The 16,130-nt window shown below is 37.5% G+C and overlaps 1 protein-coding gene across 6 annotated transcripts; it reads right to left on the bottom strand.

Moving 5' to 3' along the window:
* Positions 1–1,323: 1,323 nt before the first annotated feature.
* On the bottom strand, positions 1,324–15,837 carry LOC143029786 (uncharacterized). 6 transcript variants are annotated; one of them, XM_076192772.1, is made up of 6 exons: positions 14,628–15,836; positions 13,285–13,335; positions 10,930–11,133; positions 8,454–8,666; positions 2,496–2,606; positions 1,324–2,268 (listed from the first exon to the last, which is right to left on the bottom strand). In XM_076192772.1, exons 1-6 carry the CDS (start codon positions 15,091–15,093, stop codon positions 2,006–2,008), a joined length of 1,308 nt encoding a protein of 435 aa, XP_076048887.1. In that variant the 5' UTR covers positions 15,094–15,836; the 3' UTR covers positions 1,324–2,005. The 6 variants fall into 6 exon arrangements, with proteins under 6 accessions (XP_076048887.1, XP_076048884.1, XP_076048883.1 ...); XM_076192769.1 differs by having other exon boundaries at positions 1,324–2,346; positions 8,454–8,663; positions 14,628–15,835; XM_076192768.1 differs by having other exon boundaries at positions 1,324–2,346; positions 14,628–15,833.
* Between the last annotated feature and the right edge of the window lie 293 nt (positions 15,838–16,130).

The raw sequence follows: 16,130 nt of genomic DNA on the forward strand, positions 1-16,130 counted from the left end.
TTTAATCAAATTATTAAAATGTTTTTAACTTTTTTATTTCTTTTTAGTATTGTTTAGTTGGCTTAAAAAATTTAAACTATATAGGGGTAAATGTTCTAGTATATCAATATATTTCATAACAACAGTCAATTTCTCCTCCATTTTCCTCACCCATCACTGTCATTTTCTTAGCGCCTTCCACTGCTACCACCACTTCCTCCCTATCTTCTCCTAGGGGGCAATTGTCAATGGGGGGAAATTGTCCTCCAGGGGGAAATGTCCTAGGAGGCAATTGTCCTCTGGGGGAAATTGTCTTGATACGGTGTCATCCACAAACAACAATTGGCTAATCTCCTAGTTCTCTCCATTAACTTCAACCATCTTCAATCCTCTGCCCATGTACACATTGAACAGCCATAGTGATATGACACAGCCCTCATACAGCCCTAATCCTCAAACCACTTGCTCTCACCATTTCCAATTCCAACACAGGCTCTACTACTCTAGTAAAAATTTGACCGCTCTTAACAACTTTCCCCCAATCTCATGTACCTGCAATACCTACTACAGTGTCTTACCAGGACTGTTTGGCAAGACAGTCTAGGGAACAACAACAGTGCCTTCCAGTCTTTGTCATAAGCCTTCTCAAAATCCATAAAGGTCCAAAAAATGTAACTACTTTATGCCAAGAACACTTTGTTATTTATTAGATTTATGATATTTCTATATCTTAATTGTTCTTTTCCTTGTTTCTTTTTTTTCTGGGGTTTGCTAATCACAGGCAATTTATCACCACACAATAATATCAACCAAATTTTGAATGAAATATACAAATTACTGACAAAATAAATGTGGATTTCTACTACATGTATACTGTGCATAAAGAAAAAAAAAATCATACAATGCCTCCTGATCCACCCGATTGGAATATACAGCTGCAGCGTCATCTCTACATAAGGTGAAAGATATAAAAAACATTGAGAGAATACAAAAAGCGACTCAATTGGTTCACAGTCTTGCAGGGAAAACATGTTAAGAGACTGGAAGTGCCATCATTGGAGAGAGAGAGAGAGAAAAAAAAGTAAGTGGTGATGACAGTAGTGTTAAGAAGGGTAAACAGGATAGATGAAACTGACTGGTGTTCTCATCATTTGTGATGAGTCAAAAGACCATGGGAACAAGTTACAGGAAAAAAAGTAAATAAAATGAAATAAAAGATGCCAAGAAATAGTTTTATATACAGATGCAATAACTCCTAGAAGAGCTTAGAAGCTAATATTGCTAAGCTTCTATACACAATTTCAAAGTTATGTATCATTGGAGGACAAGAGAAAATCTCACAAATACAATTACTTTCCATTCATTTTATAATTAGGTAAATACAATAAGGTACATATATTTTTAATTTAATCAGCTGTTACCTACAAAATGAGGTGGCTAGGCATAGGTGATTAACATCATCACTTCTTTCACTCCAATCGCATGCATTCCTTCCACTTCTTTCACTCCCATCACATGCATTCCTTTCTGCTAAAACCATGTGAAGATTGCACTTTATCACTTTCCCAGCAATAAAACTAGTTAATTCCCAGTGCACCCCACTATGCTTCTCCAACTTTCTCTGACACTCCTGCACATTTTCATTTGTTCAACATCTTTACCATGAGCTCTTTTGGCTACATTCCTCACATCTACTCACCATCTTCTTGGTCATCCAGGTGCTCTCCTTCCCAGTACCACTGATTGTTTATTTTTCCAAACAAATAAAGACACTAGTTGAAAGGATACTGTGTAACAACACAGTGTGATGACACCCCATAACTTCAGTGGTAAATAAAAATCACATAATTTTTTCCACATTGAATCTATATTCAATAGTCATCCAAATACAGCACAATTTAAATTACAGGACAATAACACTGATCACCTGGATGTTCCCAGAGCCCTAAATATTAGGGAATAAGTGAAGTTGCAGGGAGGGGAGGATAAGAACAGAAATTAGGAAATAAAATATAAGTTAAAACTTTTAGGTTCCACTGTTCAACTTGATGAAATTCCTCACCTCATACTCATCATGTGTATCCGGATTTTCATTTATGTCATATTCAGACTTGATGTAAATTTCTTCAAAACCTGATCTTGATTTATTTTTTTCACATTCATTCAAGCTCTCATCCATGTCATGTTCAACTTTTACCCAAACTTTCTCAAAATCTATCCTTGATTTCTTGGCTTCAGGTGATACACTTGTTGTTCTAGACTGCCATTTTTCCTCCATTTGTTCCATATCTGAAGGTTCAGTTTTAACATCAATTGGCGCTTCCTTTACTTCCATCAACTCTCTCTTGTCATTATCTTGTTTAAATTCTGTTTGAATTCAAACTGATTTTGATATTTTGGCTTATAATCACTTAAAACCTATAAGTCAACAGATGCTAATTCAATGACACATGACAAAATTTTAATGTATGGTTCTTCTGATCTTTTATTATTTATGATAAAATATATAACCCTACCTGATGCCGAGGGTCCTTCCAAATCAGGTGACTTTCCTTTAGCAGTTGGTATTTTGGTTCCCAATATTTCTACATCTTCCTCTTCCACATGTATAATCTCTTTTTCAGCATCTAAAATTTTTGAAATTGGTTAGGGATGCTACATTACAGGAGAAAATTAAATCCTTGAACATTTACTTAAAACAAGAAAGTCAATTCCTTTGTAATGGCTAAAAACAAAAGTTGACCCAAGCATTCTACCAAGCCAATCTAACTTTATACTTTCAATAACTTGCCACAGCAAAAAACTGCAGAAAATAATATCAACAATACTTTAATGACATAGAAATGAACCATCATCAAGAACAAGATCTTAACCCTTTGCTATTAAAGGTGTCACACATAATTGAATAATGGTAAGGTTAAGATGATAAATATATTTTGATATAGAAGGGGTCAAATCAATTCATAATCCCATGTCTCTCTTGCAGGAGACCCATGGCTCCAAGGTAACAACAACCAGAGTGGTATCACTCAGGGAAGAACTATGTTGTCTAGGGATTATTAGTGTGGGGGCAGTATAATGTGAGATCTTCAGTGGCCTTTCTGTGATGGTTACAACTGGGGCAGTTTGTTTCTGTATCCTGGCCAATTATGTGCTGGATGGTGACCTGAATGCACATGTGTTAGTGTGGTTTTTGCTCTTCTTGTGAAGAACTTTTCTGTGGAATTGATGTCTTGGCAAGGCTCAATGGAGTTCAAAAGTTTGGTGGTAAGTTTTAAAGAGCATGTTTTGTATTATGAGTGAATTTTGTGTGGTACAGATGGTAGGTTGTTGTAGATGTTTTAGTAGTATGCAGTTGGTGTACCTTTTTTTTTAAGATGGGCTTGCTTGTGTGAAGTAATGAATTAGATGAATAGACTGAGTAGGTTTTCAAAGAGGTGGTGAATATTTGCTAGATGTATCTTAGTCACTTTTTGATAAAATAATGCAAAAATAAATCCTAATTATTATGTAATGTGATAAAATGGTCTATCAAAATATCAGTAGTAGATGAACTATTCCTTCGCTGACCTTCAGCTGTTCTCATAATGTTCTATTGGCTGTGACATCAATCTTGCTGTTTGAATTCTCCTGCATGCCATATGTGTGCACTATAAAATGTCATGCTGCGCTGTCAACTTGATCAGTGATCTGTCATATTTCATGTTAGCAAGGTTTTACCAAGTATCTAGTTCGAAAATTGTTTATTGTGTCCCCACAAATTGCAACAGTGATTAGACAAAACTTTCTGCTGCGGATGGAATTCATTTTCATTCTTTTCTGGAAGATCCTGTTTGCAAAAAGGACTGGATCATTCGGTGCCGATGGCATGAGTCATGGAAGCCTGGGTTGAAAGTGAAACTCTGTTCGAAACATTTTGAAAAAAAAAAAAAAAAGTACACTCAGGAACCTGGTCTTGCCGAGTCACTAGAAATTAACATGAAGCCCTTTCTAAAAGAAGATGCAACACTGACAATTTTTGTTACTGATGAGACCCCAGGTTCGGTAAGCAGATGCCGTCAAAGGAGCACTGCTGTTGAAAAATATGCCAGGAGGTAGGTGTATCAGACTGCATCATGTGTATGGGTAAGCCTGTGTTATTTATGCTGTCACTAGCAATCGTTAACAAGCATGGTTAGGCTTGACTAAAGATTTTTGTGCTAGGTCTAAACAGACTAGGGGTACAGTCATGACATAGGCTAGCTAGCCCTGTAGGCCTATTAATATGATCACACCAAAAGATTCCAACAACAACATTATCTCCAATTAGCTCAAATCAGTGAGGAAGTAAATATAGGTGAAAAGATAGTCAAAGCCCAAAGACTTGTCTCAAGATTCAATGAAAAGGAGCCCAAAACCTTCTCCACTTTTGAAGGAACAGCAGAGCAAATGGAGTGGAACAAGTTAGATGAGAAAGTGGTGTGTGCAAAAACAATACATGAATTTAAAAACAGTTTAGATAAAATGAGATATGAAGACGGGACACCACGAGCATAGCTCCCCTTCCTGTAAAATACAACTAGGTAAATACTGATCCGTGGTCATCTATAATCAAACCAAACCTTCCCACTAAGGCATTAAGGACATTGGTCTACTTCACTTTTTTTTTTTTTTTCTAATTGGACTATGAAGCTGATTTTTTATATTGAAATATGACTTATCACTGTAGTCATTCTGACCAAGTTTCATTGCATTTTGTCTATTAATACTGTACTAACACAATAAAAAACTTATTTTATTGTGAAAAAATAATATTCAAAACACTACTAGTCCCTAAGTATTTAGACTTATGTTTTTTTTTGTTTTTTTTAGAAAGTACTGGGCATGGTTATAATCATCAACATACTAAACATGTGTAGGTTCAGGGTTATATTTTGCTCTACTGATATATTTACCCCCACAATTTTTTATTGTTTATAACATATATCCTTACAGAAATTCCAATATCTAACACACCATAATAAACTATGCTCAGAATGTAGAACAAAGTATCATTTCTCAAATAATAAAAGAATCATGCAAATTGGGCAAAAATTGTCAGAGTACTTTGAATGACATTATTTTATGAAAAAAAAAAAAAAAAAATTATAAAATATATAAAACTCAAGAATATGGGCTTAAAAATTTACCTGAATTTTTTACACTCCAGACATTAAATCAATGGGCATGATTGTTGAAATATGCAGGTAATGTTTTTGATAATTCATTATTCAAGTAAATTGAGTCATTCAAAGTGTTTGTAAAGGTAGAGATTGGTAGCCTTTTACTGATAATGGGATTTCTGTCCTCCTCACACTTCCTCTCATTTTCTCTTTCCCTATTGCAGCCTCTTCTGTTTTGATGGTCAAGGCCTTTGAACACATGTAAGTGTTGGTAGGGTGTAGGAAACCAAATGGAAGCAAAAAAAATTCAGTGCATAGTAATTGTCAACACAGCCACATGGACCACATATGCATCCCATGAAACTACACCATGGAAATACAGAATATACAGAAAGTTTAGAAATGGCTGAAGTCATGAACAACCATGTTAAGTCAGTTTTCACTAGAGAAAAAGTACAGCATTGGGACAAAGGAATTGAAGTGCAATCAGCCATGAGGGAAATAACAATAACACAAAAAGAAATAATGGATCAACTAATGAACCTTGATGTCGGGAAATCACACGGCCTAGACGGAATTACAAATTGGATGCTAAAAGAATGTAAAGGACTGGAAAAATGCCAATATTGTACCAGTATATAAAGGAGGAAACAAAGAACCAACAAATTACAGACCAGTCTCTCTTACAAGCACTGTAATCAAATTTTGTGAAAAAAATTTCAAGACTAGATGGATAAAACACCTGGAAGAAAACAATATAATAAATCCAGGACAATTTGGATTCAGATAGGGAAGTTCATGTGCCACAAACTTAATCTATTTCTACTCAAGACTAATAGATTGTGCTTTCCTAGACTTACAAAAAGCTTTCGACAAAGTACCACACAAAAAATTGTTAAAAAAACTGGAAAACATAGGAGGGATACATGGTAAATTACTAAACTAGATGGAGGATTTCTTGCATGGCAGAAAAATGAGAGTAGCACTCAGAGAAAAAGATTTCACCTTGGGAGAAGGTGATTAGTGGAGTTCCACAGGGATCAGTATTGGCTCCAATAATGTTCACTATTTATGTGAATGACATGAAGATATGGATTATTACATGAGCTTCTTTGCAGATGATGCTAAATTGCTGAGAAAAGTGAATACTGAAACAGATTGTGAATCACAAGACATCATCACAAAAACATACATACTCAGATCACTAAACAAGCTTCTTCAAGACAGACCACCAAACTCAATACTCAACCAACATCCCCTAGACATAAGCCCCACAGGGAAAAAAAAAAATAATAATAAAAAAAATAAAAATAAAAATAAAACAAATTAATAATAATAAAAAATAGAAATAAAATAGAAATAAAATCTGCTAAAAACTACACTAGCATACTTGTGGTCAGGATGTCACCCAGCATTAAAACAGTACCAACATAGGATACGCCTAGCTATAGAGTCAAACTGTCCCAGATGCAACCACCACATGGGTAACACAGAACATTTCATACTACAATACTCACACAAAAAATCCCAAGACAACACAATATATCTTCCCTGAGTGACTTATGAACCTGTCCAGCGACTGTTGCTGGTTTATTTAAGGCCACAGGTTTTCTGCAAGAGAGACCAGGAGCAATGGATTGATTGGTTGTACAGCTGCACAGAAAACTATCGTTAGTAAATCACGCTAATCATTTTGACACAAAACAACGAAACTATTTGAGACAAGTTGAAGTCTCCATCGGAAATAAGATTATCATGTCATAGTGAATCCATATGAACTCCGGAACTATTATTCGATTCATATTCATTCAGAAGGAATTTGAACAATTCGAACCCCAGAAATACCAACCCTTCGGTATCATAAGGTTATGTTCATTAGCGAATGTTTCGACACCCCTACTAATGATAGTTTTCTGTGTAGCTGTACATTATAAATTAGAGATTTTATAGTACTTTCTTTAGACCATTTCAGCCTAAACTAGGTGCTGTTTATATTAATATGCTATGTACAGGGTGTTCGGGATAAATTTGACACTTTCGGAAAGAAAAGAAAAAGTCATATCTTGGCCAAAAATTGATGTATTCTCAAAATTCAAATTGCATCTCTTAGAGGATATTTTGCCAAATACAGCTCACTCAAAGAAGCCACCCTGAGCCTCCACCATGGCCTCCAGATGGGACCTGAACCTGCAGCACGTGGCCTTCATGGTGTCCTTCAAGAGATGCCTGGACACCAGTTAGATCCTGGCAATCAGCTACTCCTTGGCATTACAGGCAGTACAATTAGTGTCTTTTTCAACTGTGCCCCCCACATAATAGCCCATGGGGTTGTAATCTGGAGAGTTGGGGGACCAGATGTTGGGACTGGTGAAGTCGTAGAAGTTCTCAGACAGCCACTTCTGGGTTTTCCCAGTGTGACATGGAGCTGAGTACTGCTACCACACATATGGTCTTCCCACAGCCACCCTCTCCATCCAGTGCTTGACAACAGTGGACAGCAACTCAATATAGCCATTTGAAGTGAGTCCCTCTTCAAAGATGTGGGGAGGCATGATGTGGCCTTTGCTGGAAACATACCCAAAGACCATCACAGTTTGAGGGAACTTGGTCTTCATAAAGCATAGGAATTCATGCAGCCTGTAGGATAGCCACCTGTTGTTCTGTGTGTTCTGTAACTGGTCCTGGCAGAGGTACTTCTAGTCTGAGAACCAGATTCCTGGCTCGACTGGGGGTTTGGCCTTGTTGAGGAGTTTCTTGGCTTTTGTAAGGCGGTTCTCTTGGGCCTTGGCGGTGAGTAGTTGCCCTTTGCATCTCTTGCCTGAGGGGTAGCGAAGATCCTCATTCAGCGTTTTCTTCATAGTCACCACTCCGACGCCCATCTTTCTCACCAAGATCTGCATTGCCTAGCTTGGATCTTGCCACAACATTTTTTGCAATTTCTTGACGAATTTTGTTTTGTGGACAGAGTCACAATGCCTGTTATGATCCTTCCTGCTAGCCACTGCTTCCACATATCTGTCACAATTCTCCAGCTCACATCTCACGGCCTTCACAGCATTCAAGGAGTACTGAGCTGCAGCTAAGATGTCTGAATTTTTTAATCCAGCATGAATCGCCATGATGCAGGTCACTCTCTTCCAATATTCCAGTGCTTTCCAGTCGTCCATACTCTCTAGCTCTCACACCCACCAATAGTACATAGAATCAGCTATCTGTTGCACTTTACCACTATCAAATCCTTCAAATGGTTCTGAAATGACAGAAGATAAAAAATCATCAAATTTAACCTGAACACCCTGTACAATATAAAGTTTTGGAGATCTCTTACGTTACCTTCTTTAGATTGCTTCTTTACATCTTGAATGACTCCCATGGACACTCCTGTGATTGCAGCAGTCTTTAACATCAAGTCAGTCTCACTTATGGTTTCATCTTGACTTCGTAGGTATTTCTGAAGATTCAAAATAACAGTTCTTGCTCGACATGGCAGCTGATGCACAGACCATACATCTTTCAATTTTTGAGGTACTATGGAATTTCTTCCTGCTGATAAAAAAAAAAAAAAGTTAAATAATCATAACGTCTGAAAAGATACCCACACAATTATTCAAAACAATAAGACCTTCATGAACCTTCCCATCAGCAAAGGAACTGGAACAAGCTGATATAGAAAATTATTCATGTATGGCACTGTAAGCTTAAGATAAACTTTATAAAGAGTAAAAGGTGGTAGCTGGAATGTAAAATAAAGAAATACATCATGATTAAATGGCACAGCCAATACAGACCAAAACAAAAATATTTTTTAGGGTAAGGAGCTCTAAGAAAAGTAGAAAAGAAAACAAACTAGGGGTCACAATAATAACAAACAATACTTGAACCTTATAACTAGAAATGGATTAGGCATAAAAACTATACATTTCGTGGGTGATGCAAAGACATCACCTATGGAGATAGTAACAATATAAAGCTAATCATAACCATACCTGAGGCCAACCTCAGAATATGTGGAAATGGTCTGACCTATGCAAAGAACGACAATAGACACTAATATGCTTCTTGGAGCATGAGGAAATGAGAAGTTCAGTTGCCATGTAAGTGAAGAAGCCCTGCTGTGGATGTATTGTGTCTTGTTGCACTGCTTCTGATCCAGGCAATGGGCATGTGGCAGGGATGACCCTTTGTCCAAGTGTGTATTTACCTAGTTGTATTTTATGGGACAAGCGCTATGCTCGTAGTGACCTGTTTTCGTACCTCTCCAGATCCAGTTTGTTCTTAAAATCTTGTATAGTTTTGGCATTCACTGTTTCCCCGTTTAGTTAGTTCCAGACATCAATCACTCTGTGTGGAAAGCTATTTTTTTTTCAAATCTCTTCTGTAACTGTCCTTCTTTAGCTTCTTTTTGTGTCCTCTTGTTTCTCTTCTGTCCCATTTTAATAAGTCATCTCTATCAAGAACTTCCATCCCTTTCATAATTTTGTAAATGGTCAGCAAGTCACCTCTCTCTTCTCTGTTCCAGCGTTAATAGATGTAATTTATCCAATCTTTGTTCATATGTCAAATTTGAGTGTAGATGCCATTTTTGTCACTGCTCTTTGAATTCTTTCTAATTTCCTTTTTTTTTTGTACTAGGCCCATAGTGTTGCAGCATACTCCAATTTAGGTCTTATCAATGCAACCACTATTTTCTTTACCATTTCTTCATCCATGTAGTCGAAGGCTACTTTCATTGATCTTAATAAGTTAAAAGTCTCTCCAACTAATTTATTGACATGTTTATCAGGTGTCAAGTTACTTGAGATAATCACTCCCAGGTCCCTTTCTGAGTCTACTTTTTTGACTTCCTTGGTACCAATTATATATCGACCTGATATTCTATTTTTGCTTTTTCCAAATTCCATTATATTACATTTCTGTTAAAGTTTACTTCACACCTCTGACCCCATTCCCATATTTTGTCTGTCTTGTAGCGATCTGCAGTCTTCTTCTGTGCTTACTCTCTACTCTCTGGACTACACCTCCACAGCATGGTTCCCAGCAATCAGTTAATTGAACACAATTTGGAAACACTGTAGAATGTAGCAATGAGAGTAATAAAATGATGCACCAAAACCACCCCTATAGGACACCTACATAAAGAAACCAAAATCCTCCCTACAAAATACCACATGAAAATGACAGCAGCACAATGCTACACTAAAACACACACCCTTCACATTCCATCTCATAAGTATCACCAACAGAAAGCAATAAGAAAACTACACCAATGGTATACTACCATAACATATACTAAATCCTACCACTCAAAACATACTATGGCAGTGGGTCTTAAACTTCTAGTACAGCTACCCTGATTCTAAAAATCTGATACAAAATAAAACAATTCATCCCAATAACAATGATAATTCACCTGCAAGATGAATGTTGGAGAAAATACTCTCCGCACCATCCATCTTCAAAAACCACCTTCACCTCCATCTGAAGGTGTAGCCCCAAGAAAATGGTACTCTTTTTCAACACCAGGCCCAAGATATCTATGAATTTCAACAATTTTTCAGACACTTTTTCTCACAGGCAGAGCTGAGAAACATTAACTGTTCTCCTTCTCTTCAAGGGAGTATATGAGAAAAACTTAACACATACTAATACAAAACAGACAACAATCCCAAGTTTCTTCCCCAAAAAAAAATTCTGGGAGAGGCTGGGGACTGTTGCTGGCTACTATGGGGTAGCAGGTTTCCAATCAGTGAAATTCATTGCAACAATTATTTATAATTATGATCCAAGATGGAGGGGAAAAAATTGTTACCTTTAGCATGCTTTTTTATATTTTGAATGGTCCTCATGCACACTCCTGTGACATTAGCACTCTTTAACATTAAGTTCGTTTCACTTGTCTCTGTGTCTTGACTTCGAAAGTATCCATGGATATTAAGAATCATAGTCCTTGTATAGTTCGACAGTCTCTGATTAGCCCCTGGAAATTTTATTCTTTGGGCCAATGTTGTTCTCCCTGTAAGATATAAGGACAAAGAATAAGAACATAATTTAAAAAGCTATACATCTAATTTTTCAAATATTATACAGATCTATTTTAGCATTCCCATTAGCACAATAACTACATACAATGAAGGCATAGACCTGAATTAAAATTCAGCTGACTGAAGAGCTTGGAAGACTATTACCTTTGTACCTTGAAAATGTATACAGACACTCCTCTACTTACGTTCATTCGTTTTACGTTTTTTCGATTTTACGTTTGAACTGACCGTAAAAAAAAAATTGTAAAAAAAAAATTTTGAGTGAATTTTTTAGTTTAGCGCGCTCTCCGTAGTTCAAACGATACTTACGCATGACGCTGCGTCCATTGTTTACATGGCACAAACGACAGACTGAACGTGCCTTGCCTCATCCTCCTCCCCCCTCCTCCTCCACCATCTCAATTTATGTTGCTTGAATTTAATTCATTTGAAATTAATGTTATCATTTTACAATGTTATGTGTATAATTAATGATTTAGGGGTGTTTTATAAGATACGGTAATAGAATTTACGGATGTATAGTACAGTAACAACTTGCATTAATTTTCAACTCACGTTCAGCCGTTCGGAACGTAACTAAAACGTAAGTTGAGGAGCGCCTGTATGTGTTTTAATTCCAAATAAAATCAGTCAATCAATCTCAGGTCTTTTTTGCAGAAGATCCACAACTTCCAGGTAGCCAGGAATTACCACTAGACAGACCCATAGGTCACTCTATGAAGATATATGTGTTGTTGTATAGAAATAGTTCATGTAAGGCAGTTAAGACGAGATGCTCCATGTTCTGTGTGTGATGGTGACATCTAGGATAATTTGATTCTCTGGCTAGGCCTAGACTGTTCTAGTACTGTCTTAGAGCTGGATGGTGTCTTGAACACAAGCATGGTAGTGAGGTTTTTGTTTCACTTAAGAGTGTTTCAATTAATTCATTGCCTCAAGTTTCACTAAGTGGAAAATCCACAGCCCCAAAGTGCCCAGTAACAATTTTTGGAACCTCACACAAATACCTCTGATAAGAAATTTTAGATTGTTGTGTTGTACCAAAGTTTCTATGTTACTGACTCAAAGTCACAGGAAAAGGAGAGCAGTTACCAGTTGTCAGCTCTCCATGTGTAAAAAGGTTAAAGATAGACATTTGAAGTTGATATAGATCTTGAGCCAAGTCTGGAGACTGAGTATCAGCACCCCAGGGCTGCACCTCCTAATGGAAGTGAGGGGTTGAGAGGTGCTGAGAATGGATTGCTTTGCTGTCCATCTTGTAGGATCACCACATTGGTTCTCTTTAGAGATTTTTTATAGAACTGATGTCAGGTGAGGTTTGGTGTGATGTAATGGGATGGATAGGGCTTGAAGGCTCTAGTATAAAACTGTATACCTATTATTTTCATGTTATATCCTATAGGGAGGATTTTTGTTTTTGAGTGCAGGTGTCCCATTGGGGTGGTTTTGATACATCCTGTTGTTCTTATTCTTAATAATTTATTTTGTATTTACCTCACTCACTCATCTCACTGGCACTTGAGGCCTGTTGAGGCCCCTGACTGTTACTACAAGACACTTCCACACTCTCTAATATGCTGCTAATGTCTCAATCTTGTATTTACCCAATTTACTTAATTGTAGTATACAGGAAAGTAGCTATTTGGGTTCCATCTCCTAATCTCCAGTACACAATTCTATGCCAGAACCCTAAACAACACCCAACCTTCACACTACATCTCGCAAGCACTATCAACAGAAAGCAATAAAAAACTATATCAACAACATGCTACTTAAACACCTACCACAATGCACCACCTAACCTGTGCAACACATCCACATAGAAACACATCTGCACCAAGCTAAAGAAGCCCTTGAAGAAAGACCACCAAACTCAATACTCAACAACAACCCCGATATAAATCCCACAGAAAAAATCCTTGCACACCAAATGAGAACAACACTAGCATGCCTACACTATGAACACCATCTGTCATTAACACTGCACAAATACAGAATAGGCCTGGCTAGATTCAAAATGCCACAGATGCAACCACCACACAGAAGACATAAAACACCTCATCCTACTATGTCCCACAATTACAATCCTCAGACAAAAACACAATATCTCTTCTCAAATTGACTTATGGTCCTGAGAGGAGGCTGTTCCTGATTTCCTGGAGGCTGTGGGCCTTCTGTAAGAGAGATCAAGAGCAATGAATTGATTGGCTGAGGAAGTTGGACGTGTAAAAGCCTGGGTTGGTTTCTATGTCTCCAGCTAAGGTGTGGGAGGACAGGTACCAGAATACCAACTTCATGTGAAAAAAAAAGAGGAGACAGGTTAGTAGTAAGAGATAGAGAGATTACAATGAGTTTCAGGGTTCAATTCAGAGGCCAGGTGATGGCCCCTGCACCTTTTTGTTGAGGTTGGGGTTTCATAACACTGCAGCTGGGTGTCATCAGATCATGTCAAGAAGGGTAGGTTCTATCAGATCTTGTCTGGAAGGATAAGCTCCATCAATTCTCTGTCTTCTCTAAGCTAGCAGAGTGGCCTCTTGTAGGTACATCACAGTAATGCCAGTGTACAGAATGGATATCAATGCTGGGAATAACATTAAAAAACCGAAAGAAGTTAAGTTGGGTGAGAGGGGAGACTGGTGTCAAAAATATTGCAGTGATAAAGAAGTACGAGGAATTTGGCAGGAGAGTTAGCCAGAAGGGAGGATGGGAGATGCAGTAAGTGTGTTACTGATTGGACACCACAAGGTGGGACGCAAGGAAGATGAAGACCAGATGGGTGAAGAGACAAGAAAAGCAAGTTTATGGTAGTGACATGGCAGAGCTTGGTACAATCATGCAACTCATGGTAGTGATTGGGAGAGGCCTATACTCAGCAGTGAACTATGAATAGCTAACTGACTCACTGATTCTTGTAAGTTTAAATCTGAACTGTATCAGCCTGGGTCCAGGATATAATTTAATATTTTGAACAATATAGATGATGGGTAAATATGATGCATAAAACAAATTTACTACCTATATACCAAGGGGTTCTTCTCCCCTATAAAGAATGTAGCCAGTCAAGGTACATAAACAAATACTAACCCAAAAATATATACCCATTTGGGTGCTGACTACATAAGTTACATGCACTCAATAATTTAAGGATTTTTGTGACAACACATAAGGACCACACAGCACCACCTTTAACTTCTTAAACATCTCCCAAACCACCCCTAGGATTACTTCTTCCACATGATATCATCCACAAGGATAGAAGAGCTGCTGGTTATCAGCAATAAAATCCAATGAAAACATGTTTACATTTGTAGCATTTACAATTATCTAATCCACGACACCAAAGTTTTGACTCAAGTTCGAGTAACAGATCACTACTGCTACTAGCTACTACTCACTAAGTATTCACTATTTGCTAGCTGTAATAGTCATGAACTAAGAAGCTAACAACTCTGGCATGGGTACTCGCCTGCTGATGAAAATGTTTCTTCACCAGTGAAGACTGTATGTCCCCAGAACTCCACACCCTCTTGAATATGCTGACTGGCTAACCTTGGCATCATTTGGAGTAAATGTTCACTTAATTCCTGCTTCTTTGAAAGCGTTCTCTCTGGGGCTCGACTGGCACGAAGGCGGCGTCTCACTGTGCGGGGAGTCACATTAAGCTGCAGTGTCTGTGCTATTGATGCTGCAGTTGAAAGTGGGTTATCAGCAGCCTCTAGAATTTGTTGATCTTGTTCTGGAGTGGTTTTGCGTGCTCGTCCTCCTTTATGGAGGCTACTTAAATCCCTATCTGTTTCCCATCTTCTTAACCAAAACCTCACTGTTGTTTTACTAATACCAAGGATTGCTGCAATTTGGCGCAAACTGTTACCATTGTGTCTCATTTCAACAATTTGACACCGCAAAGCTATTCTCTCTTTTTGGCGGTTCATCTTGATTGTTGTAATGCTTCAGATCACTAATTGCTCTAAGATTTTGTCAACATTGATAATATATGCCATCTGATATTTGGTGTCAGTTATGTGGCTATGTAAAGCCATTTGTCATGGATATTTGAAGAATAAACAAATACTGGGTGTCAGTTCAAGACTGCCTTGCAACTATTTTCTCTGGCAATGATATCTATAACTGTAAACAAGTATTAGAAATAGCAGAGAGAGTACCAATTGAAAGGGTGTGGTCATTTTTCTGCATATGACAGTTTATTTATTCGATTTCGGCACACTGTATAACAACTACAGGGAATGAAAATCATCTGCAGTGTTTATCAGAGTCGGGCGGGGACCGAGGGCAAACCACGAAATTATTAAATGAAATATTGGTTACATTAGGTTAATATATTATCGTTATTAGTCTTTCACTAGTAAAACGACTTTTTTCTTTCCCAATGCACCTGCTCATAATGTTATTTTTTAATGCCCTTCGACCTCTCCGTTGGTAGTGTTAAAATTACAATTCTTTCCACAACAAGTGCACTCGAAAACTACCGGATGTTTTGTTTACATTCGATCAGCTGGGGTGAATATCAGTTTGACCACAGTGACAATCCAGTCACCATTGTTTTCCCTTCTTTCTATACTCGCATTACTACGATTTACTATCAAACTACTAAGTCTTCACTACTTTAGCTGTACTATCATATTCTTAATTTAGATAAATCAATATTCATGAGGAATACTCACCTCGTGTTAATGACAAGTATAGTGGTACTGCTTCTCTACTTTTAAGTTGAGATTTTGGTACTAGAAACTTTAGTAGCTCATATTTTAGGTTTCTTTCGAAAGCACTAGCTTCAAAGTGAATACTACATATTCTTGCATTATGATCGTTTACTTCGTCTTATCTCATGCGTAAGTTGACCAATTTCCGCCAAAGTCCTTCATCTCTACGAAACTTGTGAAATGTTACATTGCAACCTGGCCTTAAAGGCCTGCACCCAAACACTGCACAACTTGCTGGCATAATTGTT

This window comes from Oratosquilla oratoria, chromosome 11 (assembly GCF_046742065.1).
Source record: "Oratosquilla oratoria isolate Oo_2021 chromosome 11, ASM4674206v1, whole genome shotgun sequence".
Taxonomy (NCBI): Eukaryota; Metazoa; Arthropoda; class Malacostraca; order Stomatopoda; family Squillidae; genus Oratosquilla; species Oratosquilla oratoria.

Coding starts and splice junctions, on each gene's coding strand:
- LOC143029786 (XM_076192768.1), bottom strand. CDS start 15,093: ATGAACCGCCAAAAAGAGAGAATAGCTTTGCGGTGTCAAATTGTTGAA. Junction 8,667..10,929: donor TATAAAAAAGCATGCTAAAG/GTAACAATTTTT, acceptor TTTTTTTATCAG/CAGGAAGAAATTCCATAGTA. Junction 2,347..2,495: donor GGAAGGACCCTCGGCATCAG/GTAGGGTTATAT, acceptor GAATTCAAACAG/AATTTAAACAAGATAATGAC.